At 42.5% G+C, this 15,476-nt stretch overlaps 1 protein-coding gene across 1 annotated transcript in view; it reads left to right on the forward strand.

Moving 5' to 3' along the window:
* Nucleotides 1-15,476, forward strand: part of LOC125291653 (diacylglycerol kinase beta) — a 91,374-nt gene that overhangs the window by 5,064 nt on the left and 70,834 nt on the right. Inside the window, 1 exon segment of the mRNA XM_048238473.1 lies at nt 14,589-15,283. Within this exon segment, the coding sequence (XP_048094430.1) occupies nt 15,205-15,283 (79 nt within the window). The 5' untranslated portion in view covers nt 14,589-15,204.

The raw sequence follows: 15,476 nt of genomic DNA on the forward strand, positions 1-15,476 counted from the left end.
TGTCGGTGAGGGGCTGCATGCTTTTCAAAAACTTCCACCCAACAAAAATTGAAGTTCAATAACAAGCCTACCGTTTATGACTGCTTTAACGATGGGGATTATGCACTTTTTCTTGTGGTAATATCATCTATGTTCTTTGATGGTTTGATGACAGTACCAGTAATAGTTTCATGTTTAAACAATCCTTTCTTCTAGCTTTGTAGAGCATGTAACACATTAATCTGTTCATGCTGTGCATATGTATGTAGTATCTAGTGAGATGGAGCTGTTTCTGTATGTGGTTGTGTTGTGGTGTGCTGCGTCGTCTGTGCTTTTGTGGATGGGGACACACTGCCTGGATGGAAACTGATCTGTCATGCTGTAGAAAATGCTTTTATGTCACATATGAATGGGCCTAAATTTTCACCATTTTCAGAACGTATTCCTGTTTTCATTCCTGTTATTCTAAATGGGATGGAATGCCTACAATAGCTCCATTCACACCGTGGCCTGAAAAAATTTAAAGATGTTCACCTAGTTACACATTAACAGTGTGAACATATAAAACTAATTGAAGTGCTTGTACAGTGAGAAAGCTATGACTCCTTTTAGTATTTAGACCAGAGCCAAGTATCACATATTAGATTATGTTGTGACTTTACCGGAGGATGCCTCTGATGTCAATCACTAACTAGAATTGTTTTTTTTACACAACACATTTAGCTACATTATCAAATTAATCAAATTCAAATTCTGTAGTGTGTGTACTTGACCGAACCATGGCAGTGTCCCTTAACAGACTGGCATGAGAGACGAGACGAAGAAAAATGATATGGTGTAGTTATGTATGTAAAATGTGATTAATGAGACGTGTGAGAAGTGTCTCCTGTGTTTGTTTTAACTTTTGACTCATTTATCTCCAAAAATAACACATCTATCTCTGTGAATCCATGAATATGACGTGGTCGGTAGTAGTTTCTGTTTATTTTTCCTTTTCTTACATCTCCACATTTTGTTTGACGTAACCGCTTATTTGTCTTCATTGTCATAGATTGGGTTCTCCGGTGTTCATGATGGCATTGCCGTCAGTCAAAAGCAGCCTGGGGATACATAACACCAGGTCGTAATTACTGCAAAACACCTTGCATAAGATGGCATTTCACATATTTTCCACTGATTTACTAGAGATCGACACCTCTAATTTCACACATTCTTTTTTCTTCTCAAATCAACAATTGTCAATTGCTCTGAAGTGCTAGACAGAGAGTGTGTAGACATACCAACATACACCACCTTGGACTCTAATTTGAGGCGGTGCTAATGTGTTGCTAATGCACTCACACAGCCTTAGTACTGTATGTCCAAATATGGCTTAACTGGGAGTGGATTGTTTGCGACCTTGCATTTAGCAATTTTCTTGCATTGATTCCTGAGTACTCATAAAGCCAAAGTGATTTAGACTACACCAACACATTGACATCACACAGTGAAACAGCTTTGTGAGTTACATTACTAAGTGTATGCTTGCTTATTTCAATGTTGTGTACAACGCTTGGCACATAATCAATAATGACATCAATCACTTGGGCTTCCACACCTTCAGGATGCTGCTTCTTCAACACATATTCCACACCATACCCTAAAAGGCATACACTTCAAGCCACAGACCTTATGAACAGTGGAAAGACACTCAGTATGACTGATGTCCATGAGGAGTGCTTGTCTGTCATAACAGATATCCGCTCACTCACGATCATCCACTTCCTCTCTGATGTGTGGTAATTCCTTATCAGTTCTTCTCTGTCTCTTCCTGGGTTCCACACCCAATTATGGGACAATTGCGGCAATAGAGAGGCAGTGTCACTGATGTAGTGGAGGCATCTATGAAGTACTGTATGAAGCATTCCCAGATACACAAAGAGTCTTTTGAAAACAAGGCTATATAAATACAAGCAAACAGCACAAACAACGGCACAAAACCCATTCGTTTTACCACATGCAATTCCATGTGATTTCTGTGCAACAAATATTCATTTTAATATGCGTCACTGTGTATAAACTATTTGTTACAGCGATGACAGATAATTGCTAGTCTCATTGCGGCCTTCAGAACACACACATACACACACACACACACACACACACACACACATACACACACATTTCCGTACGCACACACACACACATACACACTACCTCCTCGCTCAGTGCCCTTCTCTTTTTTTAAGCAGCAGCACCAGCTTCGTCTCCATGTCTGCTTTGCATCCCATCGGGAGACGGATGACGTCATCCATGTTACATTCAACACAGAACCTTCTCTACGCTTTAATCTCCGCGGTGATCAGCATCCTAATTTGGCAGTGCTGTCTTCCCCAGCAAACTCTAACCAGTTATGGCACAAGTATTTGCCAATGTGTGTACTATTGTGTGTGTGTGTGTGTGTGTGTGTGTGTGTGTGTGTGTGTGTGTGTGTGTGTGTGTGTGTGTATGTGTGTGTGTGTATGTGTGAGAAAGAGAGAGAGAGGCATGCTGTAAGTGGGCAAAGGGAAAATGCATGAAGACCAGGTGGTGCCATTGCTTTGCATTTTGCCATAGCGAAACAAAGATATTCGGGGGGGGGAGGGGGTTGTTGCAGCGCATATGTGACGGTGCAACAGTTTTTACATGCTCTATTGAGCCTGTGATTGGTATAGCCAGGCGCTTGTTACACTCAGGCTCAGAGACCGGAGACTAAGTTGGAATGTCTCGCAGACACATCTCGAGGGAATAGTTAAACATTTCGGCCGCTAAAAAAAGATGGAAAAACATATTTATCTAGGCCGTGTTGAAGCCACGTCAAAGCACCTGTGTTTGCATTACTGGAAAGGACAAGGGAGGATAGCCTCATCTGAGCCAGTCGAAATCAGTCATTTGGTAAATTTTTTGAAATTTATGATCAAATGTCAGTTTCTGATATTTGTTAAACTATTGAACAGGCAGGTCAAGCTGTGCTGTTTTCGGACTGGTTAACTAATTTTTCATCCTCATTGTATTCATCAATTTCTTCTTTAATAAGTTTTCTGTTATATAAAATTTTAAATAAGACTGATGACTAGAGAGAGGTCTAGTGTGTTAAATTAGATTTTTATGCAAAACATTAAACTTTCACATGTGTGATCCCTCTGGTCTGCATACTGCTCTTACTGTCAAGAAAAGTGTAAATTATTCAGCATTTCCATCCTCATTATCAATTTAGTCATCATCAGTATTTTCATTATCTTCATCCTCGTAAAAGTTTTTTATCCTCATTGTCTTGAATATGGACCTAAATGTAAATAAATCTCTAAATATAGATCTGTGTGAATGATTTTTCAATCTTATGTTAAATTTAGGACTTTTCTCCACATTATGCTGTAATTATAGATGAATGAATATTTATAAAATGCCTGAAGAACATGAGTGTTATTAAGACATGAGTGTTATTATCTAGGCTTTAGAGCCCATGCAACAGACGGTTAGAATAGCAGTTGTAATATCAGATCAAAATCGATGTGACCTCTCTGTTCCGTCAGGTCTCCTTCCTTGTGCTGATTATCGCAATAACACTGCATCGTATTACACCAAGCACTCCAGTCGCCCTTTGTGCAAAATGTGGATTTTGACTTTTGACCATAGCTGTTATAGGAAGTATCATGGCACTCATTGAATATCAAACAGCACCCTCAGTAGAGACAGACAGTGTGAGCACTGTCTACTGAGGAAAATCTGAACCGGGTCACAAAAACGATGACAAGTTTCCGTGTTTGACCGTTGTGTTGAAATCAGAGGACCAGTAATGTTGATGCTGTGACACCCTCCCGAGGGGGGACGTGCCACGGGTGCACGATGTGGGTGTAATGGCAGTTAGTCAGACAGTCTTTCTTTTCTAATATTATCAATAGAAGTTCAAATAACACTCGTATTCTATTTTCAACTGTTGATAAGTTAACAAATCCCCCCTCACAATTAGCACCTGAACTTCTCTCAACTAATAAATGCAATGAGTTTTCATCTTTTTTTAAAGGTAAAATTGACAAAATCAGACTCAACATATCTGCTCAATTACAAATTCAACAACCTGAACTTCCAGCAACAAACAGAGGGAAACTAAACTTGATGTCAGAGTTCAGCTTGATGAACTTCTGAAACACTTGAAAAGCGGTACAGAATCTCAGCCCTTCCACATGTGTCTTAGACACTCTGCCTACCAATTTCTTCAAAACTGTTTTTCACCTCATAGCGGCAGATGTCCTTCAAATTGTAAATGTATCATTGCTGTCTGGCACTTTTCCTAAGTCACTGAAAACAGCTGTTGTAAAAGCCACTTCTCAAGAAGAATAACCTGGATGCCTCCATGCTAAACAATTACAGGCCCATATCCAATCTACCTTTTATTGGCAAAATGATTGAAAAAGTAGTCTTTAATCAATTAACCACCTTCCTAACATCAAATGGGTATTTTGATTACTTTCAGTCTGGTTTTTCGGGCAAATCACAGCACTGAAACAGCTCTCATTAAAGTTTCCAATGACATTAAGCCTCAACACAGATTCAGGTAAAACATCAGTCCTAGTGCTACTGGACCTTAGTGCAGCATTTGACACTGTTGATCACAATATTTTACTACACAGACTAGAACACTGGGTTGGATTTACAGGCATAGTTATCAGCTGGCTAAAATCATATCTACAAGAAAGGAGCTTCTTTGTTGCCATCGAAACTGTACCTCAACACCAACGTCCTTGACCTGTGGTGTTCCCCAGGTCTTGGTCGCATCTTGGGGCCACTATTATTCAACCTCTATATGCTCCCCACTTGGACAAATCATTCAAAATAATTTGATTTCATATCATAGCTATGCAGATGACACACAAATTTACTTAGCTCTATCACCAAACAACTATGGTCCTCTTGAATCTATGTGTCAGGTGGATAGAACAAATCAACACCTGGATGTCTCAACATTTTCTTCAGCTGAACAAAGAAAAACTGAAAAAAAGTAATTATATTTGGTAAAATGAGGAAAGACTTAGGGTTGCCACTCTCCTTGACACAAAAGGGTTGAAGGCAAAGGATACTGTTAAAAACCTTGGTGTATTAATTGACAGTGATCTAAATTTCAACAGCCACATGGCGATAACTAAATCAGCTTTTACCACCTCAAAAAATATTGTCAAACTCAGAGGGCTGATGTCAAAACATGACTTAGAAAAACTCATTCATGCATTTATCTCCAGCAGGGTTGATTACTGCAATGGACTGTTTACAGGCCTTCCTAAAAAGACTATTAAACAGCTTCAGGTGATACAAAATGCAGCAGCTAGGACTCTAACAAAAACTAAAAAGAACTGACCACATTACTCCAATTCTTAAGTCCTTGCACTGGCTTCCAGTAAGTCACAGAATTGACTTTAAAGCACTATTGCTTGTTTATAAATCAGTAAATGCAGCAGGACCTAAATACTTGTCAGACATGCTTCAGCAGTACACACCCTTCGTCCTCTCAGGTCCCAGGTGAAAAACCTGCTAGTAAAACCTACAGTTAGAACTAAACATGGTGAAGCAGCTTTTAGCTGCTATTGCTCAGCTGTGGAACCAACTTTAGGATGACATTAAAAGGCCCCAACTGTAGCCAGTTTTAAATCTAGACTTAAGACCAAACTGTTCTCAGATGCTTTCTGCTAACTGTGCCGAGTTACAAATTCTGAATCTGCCTCGATAATTATTCTACTTTGTCTTTTTATTACTTTTTACTACTTTTGCCTTTGTTTTTTGCTTACTAATTATTCTTTATTTTTAAATGATTTTACCTTGTGTTTTATGTTTTTCTTTTTATTATGATCTTTACCTTTTAACTATTCTTTGACTATATTGCCCTTCTATGCTTTTATTTGTTATTATCGTTTGGTTTTGTTTATGTAAAGCACATTGAATGACCTCTGTGTATGAAATGTGCTATATAAATAAACTTGACTTGACTTGACTTGACTTAGTCGAGCTCTTTTTCCTCGGGGACAGCAGTGGGTGCCGCATCGCTCCTAATCCAATCACAAGTCAGAAGGTGCCTCTACTGATTCAATTGGAGAGTTTCAAGGAGCCAGAGCTGAGGCGCCTAACGCCTCTCTCTGTCTCTCTCTCTCTCTCTCTCTCTCTCTCTCTCTCTCTCTCTCTCTCTCTCTCTCAGCGTGTGGGAGCGCAATAACCAGACATGGCAGATGCTAAGGACAAGGCAAAAGCTCTCTGAGTCACTGGCCTCGCTAAATGATTGACCTGTAAAAACAGAGGGAAATCCGGTGGGCTATACATGGAATAGGAGTCACAGTGTGTGTGTGTGTGTGTGTGTGGGGTGGTATGTCAGTGTGTGTAAAGGAAGTATGTGATTGTGTCTACCATACTAGTGATTTATACATATATATGTTGGTTAGTGAGACGGTGATACAAGGATAAAGACTGTGTGAGTGTGTGTGTGTGTTTGTGTGTGTGCGGTCAGGGGGTCATGGTCACATTAATTCTAAATGAGGCGCAGCTATGTTGCGGAGAGTGAGGCATGTAACAACACTGGATCACCAGAGAGACAGAGGCATGAGCACAGCAGACACAAATACTCCAGCCAGCACTATGGCAGTGTCAGTGGCGCAGGGAGTGCTAAATTGTGTTGGGAACGTTCGGTTCGATTGGGACCGAGGCGGAGTGTGAGAGATACGATCGGACTAAGACGAGCCATGAAACATTCATCGTTTATTGGGCAGAGAGGAAATACACCTCTCCCTAATCCCTAATGAGATATTGTTAAGGCCCCTGCAAGAGCAAAGCACAAATGATTTGAGATGAGCCCAGCAGTTGAGGTAGGGGATTTGATGTGGAGAGTGTGTGTATGTGAGTGAGTGTGTGTATGTGAGTGAGTGTTTGTGTGTGTGTGGGGGGGGGGGTAATGTCCCTGCAGCAGCCCCTAAAATGCCAGCCATGCTGAGGGAGAGATACATCGCTAGGGTGAAGTCAGTCCAAACTCCTGCTTGTCCACCACACAGAGAGAGCCGACATCCCCTCACCGAACTCCGGGGCCATGAAAAGCTGAGCTTGTTTTTCTAGAGAGGGGGGGGGGGCAGAGAAATGAGAGAATGAGCAAACTGCCAGGCAGACCTGGTTAATGTCAGCACAGGGTTTCTAGACAGGGGATCTCTCCCCTCACTCTCTCTCTGTCTCTTGGTCACTGTCTCTCTCTCCCCCTCTCCCTCTCTTTCTCTCTCTCTCTCTCGCCCTCCGCTCCCTTTCTTTTTTAAATGGATGCATGTGTCATGATGCACCACAACACCATTAAGTCTGTTAGGACAGCTCTATCTTTGGCAGGGGCTGCATTCGGAAATAGACGGGTGCACTTTCGTACCGGTAACATTTTCCATTTTGTTTGCCTGCATTTGTGTGTCCATGTGTATCTACGGGTGTGTGTGTGTGTGTGTGTGTGTGTGTGTGTGTGTGTGTGTGTGTGTGTGTGTGTGTGTGTGTGTGTGTATCTGAAAGAGAGTGTGTCTCTCTACAGAGAGAGATATGGTGAGTCAGTGCTTAGGTTGCTTGGTGGTACACTCAGATGGAGAAGATGTGATTTTACAGACCTGAACGCTGATTCATTTACAAAGACATCCTGGTCATTATGCTCATATCCACCTTCTTGAAAACAGGTCATTAGACACTAACACACTAGACTCTAACAGCATAATGTTGACCATAGGATTACACTGTGCCTTGCTCATTTTCCAAATGCTTTGGATCAGTTTGTGGCAGCATAAATACAAATGTCAGCCTATGATGGTAGATAACAAGGGCAACTCCTTGACTGTAAAGCCATCACAGACGTTTGTTAATGGTGAGAGTGTAGAATCCATCTAGGTGGAACTATTTCTGCAAGGGGTGTGTTTTTTTTTTTTTTAATGTCATAAACAATTAAGATGATTTACAAAAGGAGACTTTGTCAGATCTATGTTTGGACGAGCACAGGAAGAGGATGGGGAATGGATGGTGACCCATACATGTCCGTGACCTTGTGACTTTATTTCCTTTCCAAAGGAGTGCACACACGAGAAAAAGCTTTCATCCTAAGAAATCCAAGATGGCATGTCCAGATATCAAAGTGTCTTGCAGTGTTTACGGTTCATTCACCATGAACTTGACACTGTGTGCTATTATACGTGGTATTCAACTCCTGCATTATCATTTGGTTGTCAGTGCAGTTTCATCTCAACATTTGACTGATGCACACACACACACCAAATTCACACAGACACACAGAAACATGCTCACGAGGAACAGAAGCACACCACCCCATTTTACAGTCTGTTTTCTTGCTGCACTCACTTATGACGTCAAGTTGCCAGGCAACTGCTTGAGCAAACAGAATCCCTCACTGCACAAAGGGGAGGCCCCGGCCTACTGATGAGCATGAATCACGCGCACTCTCTCTCTCTCTCTCTCTCTCTCTCTCTCTCTCTCTCTCTTTCTTTCTCTCTCTCTCTCTCTCTCTCTCACACACACACACACACATATACACACACACACACACACACACACACACACATAAACACACAAATGACCTTTCCTTTCTGATGACCTCTTCTAACAACATCTATGTTTGCATGTACAAGCTGGAAGTCTTCCGAATTGTGTGTCTCAGGATAGACTAAGCAAAACATACTGTTCAGAATGAGAAGTGTGGCCAGACTGGATGCTTCGGTTAAGTCCACAGAGATAACCTCAAATGTTATTTCTAGTTATTATAAGACAAGATGGCTTAAAAAGGAAAGGTTGTTACATCCATGAGCTCTTGATTTGCATTGTGACAAGGCGCATTGCTTTGACTTAGTGTGTGTGTGCGTGCGCATGCATGCATGTGTGTTCATGTGTGTGTGTGTGTGTGTGTGTGTGTGTGTGTGTGTGTGTTTTATGGTGACCGCTTGTGTGTGTTTCTTTTATGGTGACCCAGTGGGAAGTTCTCACGTGGTGTGCCGTAGCTGCTTGCGTTTATAACACCTCGGTGTGGCCAGTTTTTCAGCCCATCTGTCTGAGGTGTTGCAAGGACTGCGCGGGGTCAAAATCCAAACAGACGGACAAAGGGTATGGAGTACAATCCTCTGCAATACTCTCAAATCATGAATGAAAGTGACCTTTTATACAAAATCCATGTGGAAAGTATGGATGCGCATCATAGCTAACCATGTGAGCTATCTTTGAGCCAAAATAGACACATTTGGAATTACACTGAAAGTGCTAATGGATGTTTGCTCCATCTTTCTTGCCTTGTTGTGTAGGGGTTCATGACTATTAATGTAGTTGTTACCTTGCAGAACACAATTTTGCTGTTGGTTTTGTGTTACGTGATGAGCAGCAGTAACTAGGGTTAATGGCAATAATAATGTCAATCCTGCCTCAGAGAGTGAAAACAAGTGTTACAAGATGTGTGTGATTTATTACCACAAATAACCAAGATTTATGTTCAGAATGTAAAGCAAGCATTGGTTGAGCAGGAAGAGCTCTAACAGCATTTTCCCCCTTTTCTTTGTATGTTTTTCTACATGTTTCCTACTAGTTTCAAGCAATACGTTGTTGCAATGCAAATGCCATCACAATAAGAATAGATCTCTGGAGTTCGTCTATTCTATAAAAAAGCAGCCATCTTTGCCCATAAAAGGAAATCCGGGTCTGTGCGTTTTTTTTCCTATGGGAAAATAACATGAGGAATTTGAATAATGAATAATTGCACCTGTCAAAATTTGTTGATAACATACCAAAGATCACAAAAAACACTCAAAGTCAGATGACAAAAGTGTGTAGGGCAAAACGTCTGCATTTCAGACTTATTCGTCACTGTGAGGGTTTGACAGGCACTTTTCACTTATCATAACATTTTAAATTTACATTCATCCATCTTGAGTACAGGGGTGTAACAGCAGAGATAGCCATAGTGGTTATATACAACTGTGTTCACAACATGCACTCATTCATGCCTGCGCACCACGGTGGTTTAGCAACGACTAAGGTACCTTTTCTAGAAATGCAGCCCTGGGGGTCGTTTCTAGAAAAGTTAGCAACGACGTTGCTCAACCGCCATGGTACGACGCAACTTGCGACTAAACAACGACACTGTTACACCTGTTTTCCAGAAAGCATCGCATTGCCTGTGTCGCAATTGCTACCTCCGACGTTCGAACACCATAGTTCCAACAACATTGTTGATGATGCAGCGATACATATCATTGGTGGAAACAGTGGCAACGTGTAATACCCCACCCCCTAGAAATGTTCTGTCACGGCCTATGTCGACATGTTTCTAATCTAAACCGAGTGATTAATGCTGGTATTGTCATTGGCATCAGCCAAAACCTAAACCTATTGCAAGCATACAAAACAGTTAACTTAAGCAGACCAATATGAGTCATTATTTGTGTTAAATATCTGTGTTGGAAAAAATATATAGCCTGGACAAATATCTGGGTATCCCATAGGTTATCAACTGTCTCGTGGCTTAACGGCAGCGCGTTGGTGCACTGCGCGCTCGGCCGGAGTTCGCATCCTATCTCTTCTTTTCATCTCTGAGTAAGAGTAGGCCCTCTGAGACACAACAATAGGTTTTGACCATACATATTTATGTATATAGTTACTCTACATCGAGAGACCATAGGTACAATACATCAGTCAAAAACAATTGAATCTACGTGTCACACTAGTTCACCTGCAGTTAGCGAGAAGCAAGAGGACAATCTCACATCATAAGAAAATCAAGAACCTACAGCGTTGGGATAATAAGTCATCTGCTTTAGCCACTACACCATTTAACACTGCTGTTGTTAGGGACTGTGAAGATTATAATACTAAAAGCAAGGCAATACTTCTGACGTCATCAACCATTGTCAACATTGTTGAATCTTAACTCCCATGGTAGAATGTTAACCTGACTCTCGCCAGATGAATTTCGTTCCGCCTAGCTCCACTCATCCATCTTGGATCCATCCATTGGAGAGGTGTTTCAGAAGGCTGAGCCTTATCAAAAATCCTTGCATATGATTTGGATAAGCCACTTGTCCGTCATCTATTGACGTGCTACTTCAACCACTCACATCGAAGCCAACCTGTGACACTGAGAACAGTCTCACAGTCGCTTCTACGTTACGTCACATCTATGAAACTCCCGCCCTGCGTCCTGATTGGCTCTACCATAAAATCTGGTGCCGAAATCACTCTCAACGGAAGCAATCCCAGATGGATGTGAGTGGACCTAGGCGGAGCTTCATCTGGAGAGAGTCATATTGTGAAAATATGCCCCTCAAAACATGCAAACTAGTTAGGTGTAAGGTTTTTAAATTATGTATGTTTACTATTTCTCTTTTTCAAAATGGTGTTGAGACAGAAAATGTAGAGAGTGGCAGGCTAATGCCATCTAGTCAGTCTCTTTGACCTTTATATTTATGAGCTGCTGCATGTTATCTGCCAATCATTCAGTCAATCGACCATCACTTTGAGTCCACACTTTGAGGACCTCTGCCGTTGTTTCCTTTTTAGGCTCTATGCTGAACATGTTGAAACGCTGATACCTTATGGAGCTCTCTTCTGTGCATCCACTGGCATTCTTGCCTCTATGTCAACCTCAGAAATCAATGCGTATTATATGATGTATGCCAACGGGCAGTAAGTACATCCTAGGACACAGCTGAACACATCCTAAGGTTTGTAACTTGATGTCCTCAGATCAAGTTCCAAGACTAAAGACACAGCCCTTCCTCCCCATTCCCACAGGTTTTACCGCACTCAGTTGGGCCTTGGACCAAATACATCCTGTCGCTGTGTGTGCTGTTTGCTTCCTCCAGTCCAAACTTGGTATAGCTATCTCAGTGACTGATACACACTGGTAGACAAGGTCTCTCCTGAGCACTGTCTACTATGAGACCCTGCAGTGGGTATGCCTGGCATCAATATTGGCATAGCCCATTACAGCCTATTTCAGTGGGCACACCACCCAGTCTGGGCAGTCATCCGGCAAGTTCGAGTGCTGTCTCTCCTCATCTTGTCGGCCTACTCATCTGGTAATAAACTTACATACTTTGGTTAGAGTATGAGTTGGTCTTAGGGTTGGGTTAGGGTTAGGCCTAGACCTTGGGGACATTGACCTCCTATAGCTGTCATTCATTTTTCAGAGAGCTCTGGATGCTTCTCTTTTGTTTATTTTTTATGTTTGTCATTTGCCACCATTCTTTCCTTGTTCTACATACCAAATAGAATCTAGGCATGCCAAAAGTCTGGCTAAGGGGGCCAAATGTGGCCCCCGACCAGTTTTAAAATGACCCACAGCCTCTTTCCCAATGTATGAGACTGTTTTGATTTGGTACACTTCACTGTATTTCTGACAATTAGTAATTATGGGGTTAATCCAGGAGTTAATGAGAGGTACACGTATTTAATGTAAAACTAGTCATAGCTAATACTGATGAATTATTTTGCACTCAAATTCACCAGCCAGCCTAGTATACCGACACAAGGGAATGGCTGTCTCTCTTATTTCAGGATATTTTCAGGAGACCTTTGAAACCACTTGAAAAACATTTGGACACCCTTCCTAGCGTAGCCTGACATCGTCATACTCAATTCTAGTCAGAATTTGAGTATGATACTGCTCCATTGGGACGTGATTATGGGGCATGTTTCAACCAATACAGGGGGGGAATGCCTCTGCACTCAATTGGATAGACCTAACCAATCAGAGCAACAAAATAGCTTACCGTGAATCCTGTAGGAAGAACACCTGAACCATCCTTCTTCTCCACAAATGCCTTAACATTGTTTTAACATTCATTGAGCTGTCAATATCTTGTACAATAGACACAATAGCGAAAATCTAAATGTCTATCTTCTAGCGACAGTGTTTCTTTTGCAAACAAAATCAACCGAAGCGTGCTCAGGTGATATGATAGATATAATGGGCACTGTTGCTCATCTGTCCATCATCGTACAAAGCCAGCCCAAACAATTTGATTGGTTCGAACCACTCTGGTTTGGGCATAGTTGCTTCTCAATGGAACAAGTCCAGACCAAACTTCCGACCGACCAATTTTGTGGGTGGGGCTAAGTTCGGGCTGGCTTTCCAGGCTACTACTAGCTTGTTATGCAACAGCCATGTATACATCTATTTATCCTCCCATATATTCCATCCATGTATATACTGTACATTATATCAATCATCAAAGCATGTCAATGAGCCTCAGTATAGAATTTATCTGTCAATTCTGTGCATATCTATGGATTCACGGGAAAGTGAACAGATCAGATAGATACAGATGAAAATTTCTCTGCTCTTTCTCACTCCTTTATCATCTCTCTCTCTCCCTCTGTGTGTGTGTGTGTGTGTGTGTTAGTGAGTATGCATGACAGATTGATGCTCCAGCGAAGAGCTGTTTGGTAATGGTCTCGCAAGCCTCATTTCCCAAAGTGATTCAGATGTTTCACTCTGGGGAGATTCTCTCTCTCTCCCTCCCTCCCTCTCTCTCTCAAACAAGTAGCACATTTCACCAATTAGTGAAAATTATCACTCATTTGCTGCACATATGAGAAATCATGATTCACATTCTGACACTACCAGATTGCGTGACTCTTCACTCCAAGTGTTCATCTCACATGTAGAGGAAAAAAAACATAAGAACATGGCTTCCAGGACTTGAGTTCAAACCGACTCACACTTGAGATCACCTAGGTGGCTTTTTATCCTGTGATCTGGCCTCCTGCACACGACTTCAGTAAATGTGGTGCACCACACACGCACACTGTAGTCTTGCGACTTGTTACTGCTCTTTTATGGCCCTGTGTGTGGATTTTGTCAGGTACTGATGCTAATCTACCGCTCAACTGGTTTTGAGTGCTAGCCACCAGCACCACCACCACCACCACCACCACCTATACACACACAGCCAAGCAAAAGGATAGCTCATTGCAGGGCCTGTCATTTCATGTTCACTCTGACTGTCTGGCTCTCAGAGTAATCCTCTGCTTGCTCCTCACTTCCTTTTGTCATTCCTCTCCCTCTCTCTCTTTCTCTCTCTCTCTGTCTCTCTCTCTCTTGCTATGGCTGTTGTATGCTTTGAGCATTTTAGACAGAGAGAATGAGCGAAAGGTGGGGCAGAGAGAGACAGAAAAACTGTGAGAGAGAGAGAAAGAGAGAGAGCATTGATTTCTGTTATGCACAGAGCCAGGCACAGGCCATGTGACTCACTCTATGCGTGGCCCTTTGAACTCTTCAGCAGAACTCTTTGGTGCTATTTTGCTGGTTAGGGTTGGGCTCTGTACTATGACAAAAGCAAACCACCACAGTGTTTTGCGTCACCTTCTATGCTGCCAGTCAGTGGAAAGAGCAGACCTTTTTTTCCCCCTTTCTATTTTCACTTACATTCTGAAGTGTGTTTACGTGTGAGTATGCAGAAGTGTACCTGTGCGGTTCAAGTATAGCTATTGATGTCAAGTTCATTTTTGGACTTCTCTCTCTCTCTCTCTCTCTCTCTGCCTTCACCCCCCACTTCTCTCTCTCTCTGTCCTCTCTTTCCCTGTCTCTCTCTCTCTAGGTTAACGGAGAGATTATCGGGCGCCGCTGTGAGCTCCCTGGTGGATCCGACACATCTCCCTGCATGCCTCTGGCAGTCGCACTAAGCCAACTCTGCCTCCAACCTCCGCCTGCACCTCAGCCTCTTCTTCGTCATCCTCGTCCTCGTCCTCATTGAGCCTGACCTTCACACTCGTACCCCCACACCCACCCAGGCCAGCAGGCGGTGCGTCGCCTGTCCTCCCGCGCTGCCTCTGGTCTCCTCTTTGCACGCCTGCGTCGCTTCAGATGACCCGTCTCATCGTCCGGCTCGGCAGGCAGGGAGCCGAGATGTGGCCAGCCCTGCTCAGCAGCTTCTCAGCGCACCTCAACGAGGGATAACCGTCACTGGCAACACACACAAACACACAAATACACACACACACACACACCCTAACACTATACATACATACACGTTTACACACACTCACATACATACACTATACCCATACTGTGACACATACCCCCATACTCACTCATAAACACACACACACATACACATAACACATACACACCTCACAGATGTATGCTCACATATCCAACGTATAGATACAAACACGTATACGCAGGAACGGACACACACACACACACGTGCACATATGCAGTGTGAAATGGGGGACTGCAGCTGGGTGTGTCTAAGTCCGGCAGAGTTCGCTCAACTGCAGCAGTACAGTGAGTGTGAGTATCCAACAGTCCGGCGTCCATTTCTGCACAGGAAATGCATTCTGCCAATGTCTGCCAATGTGATTACCTTCTCTAAATGGGCAGTTCCAGCATTATGGCCATCATAATGTCAGAGGCCATCATAGTCAGAGGCAAATTAAAATATGAAAATGGCTATTTCCCCAGATGATAGCCAAAATGTGAAACA

Source organism: Alosa alosa, chromosome 3, assembly GCF_017589495.1.
Source record: "Alosa alosa isolate M-15738 ecotype Scorff River chromosome 3, AALO_Geno_1.1, whole genome shotgun sequence".
NCBI classification, from domain to species: domain Eukaryota; kingdom Metazoa; phylum Chordata; class Actinopteri; order Clupeiformes; family Clupeidae; genus Alosa; species Alosa alosa.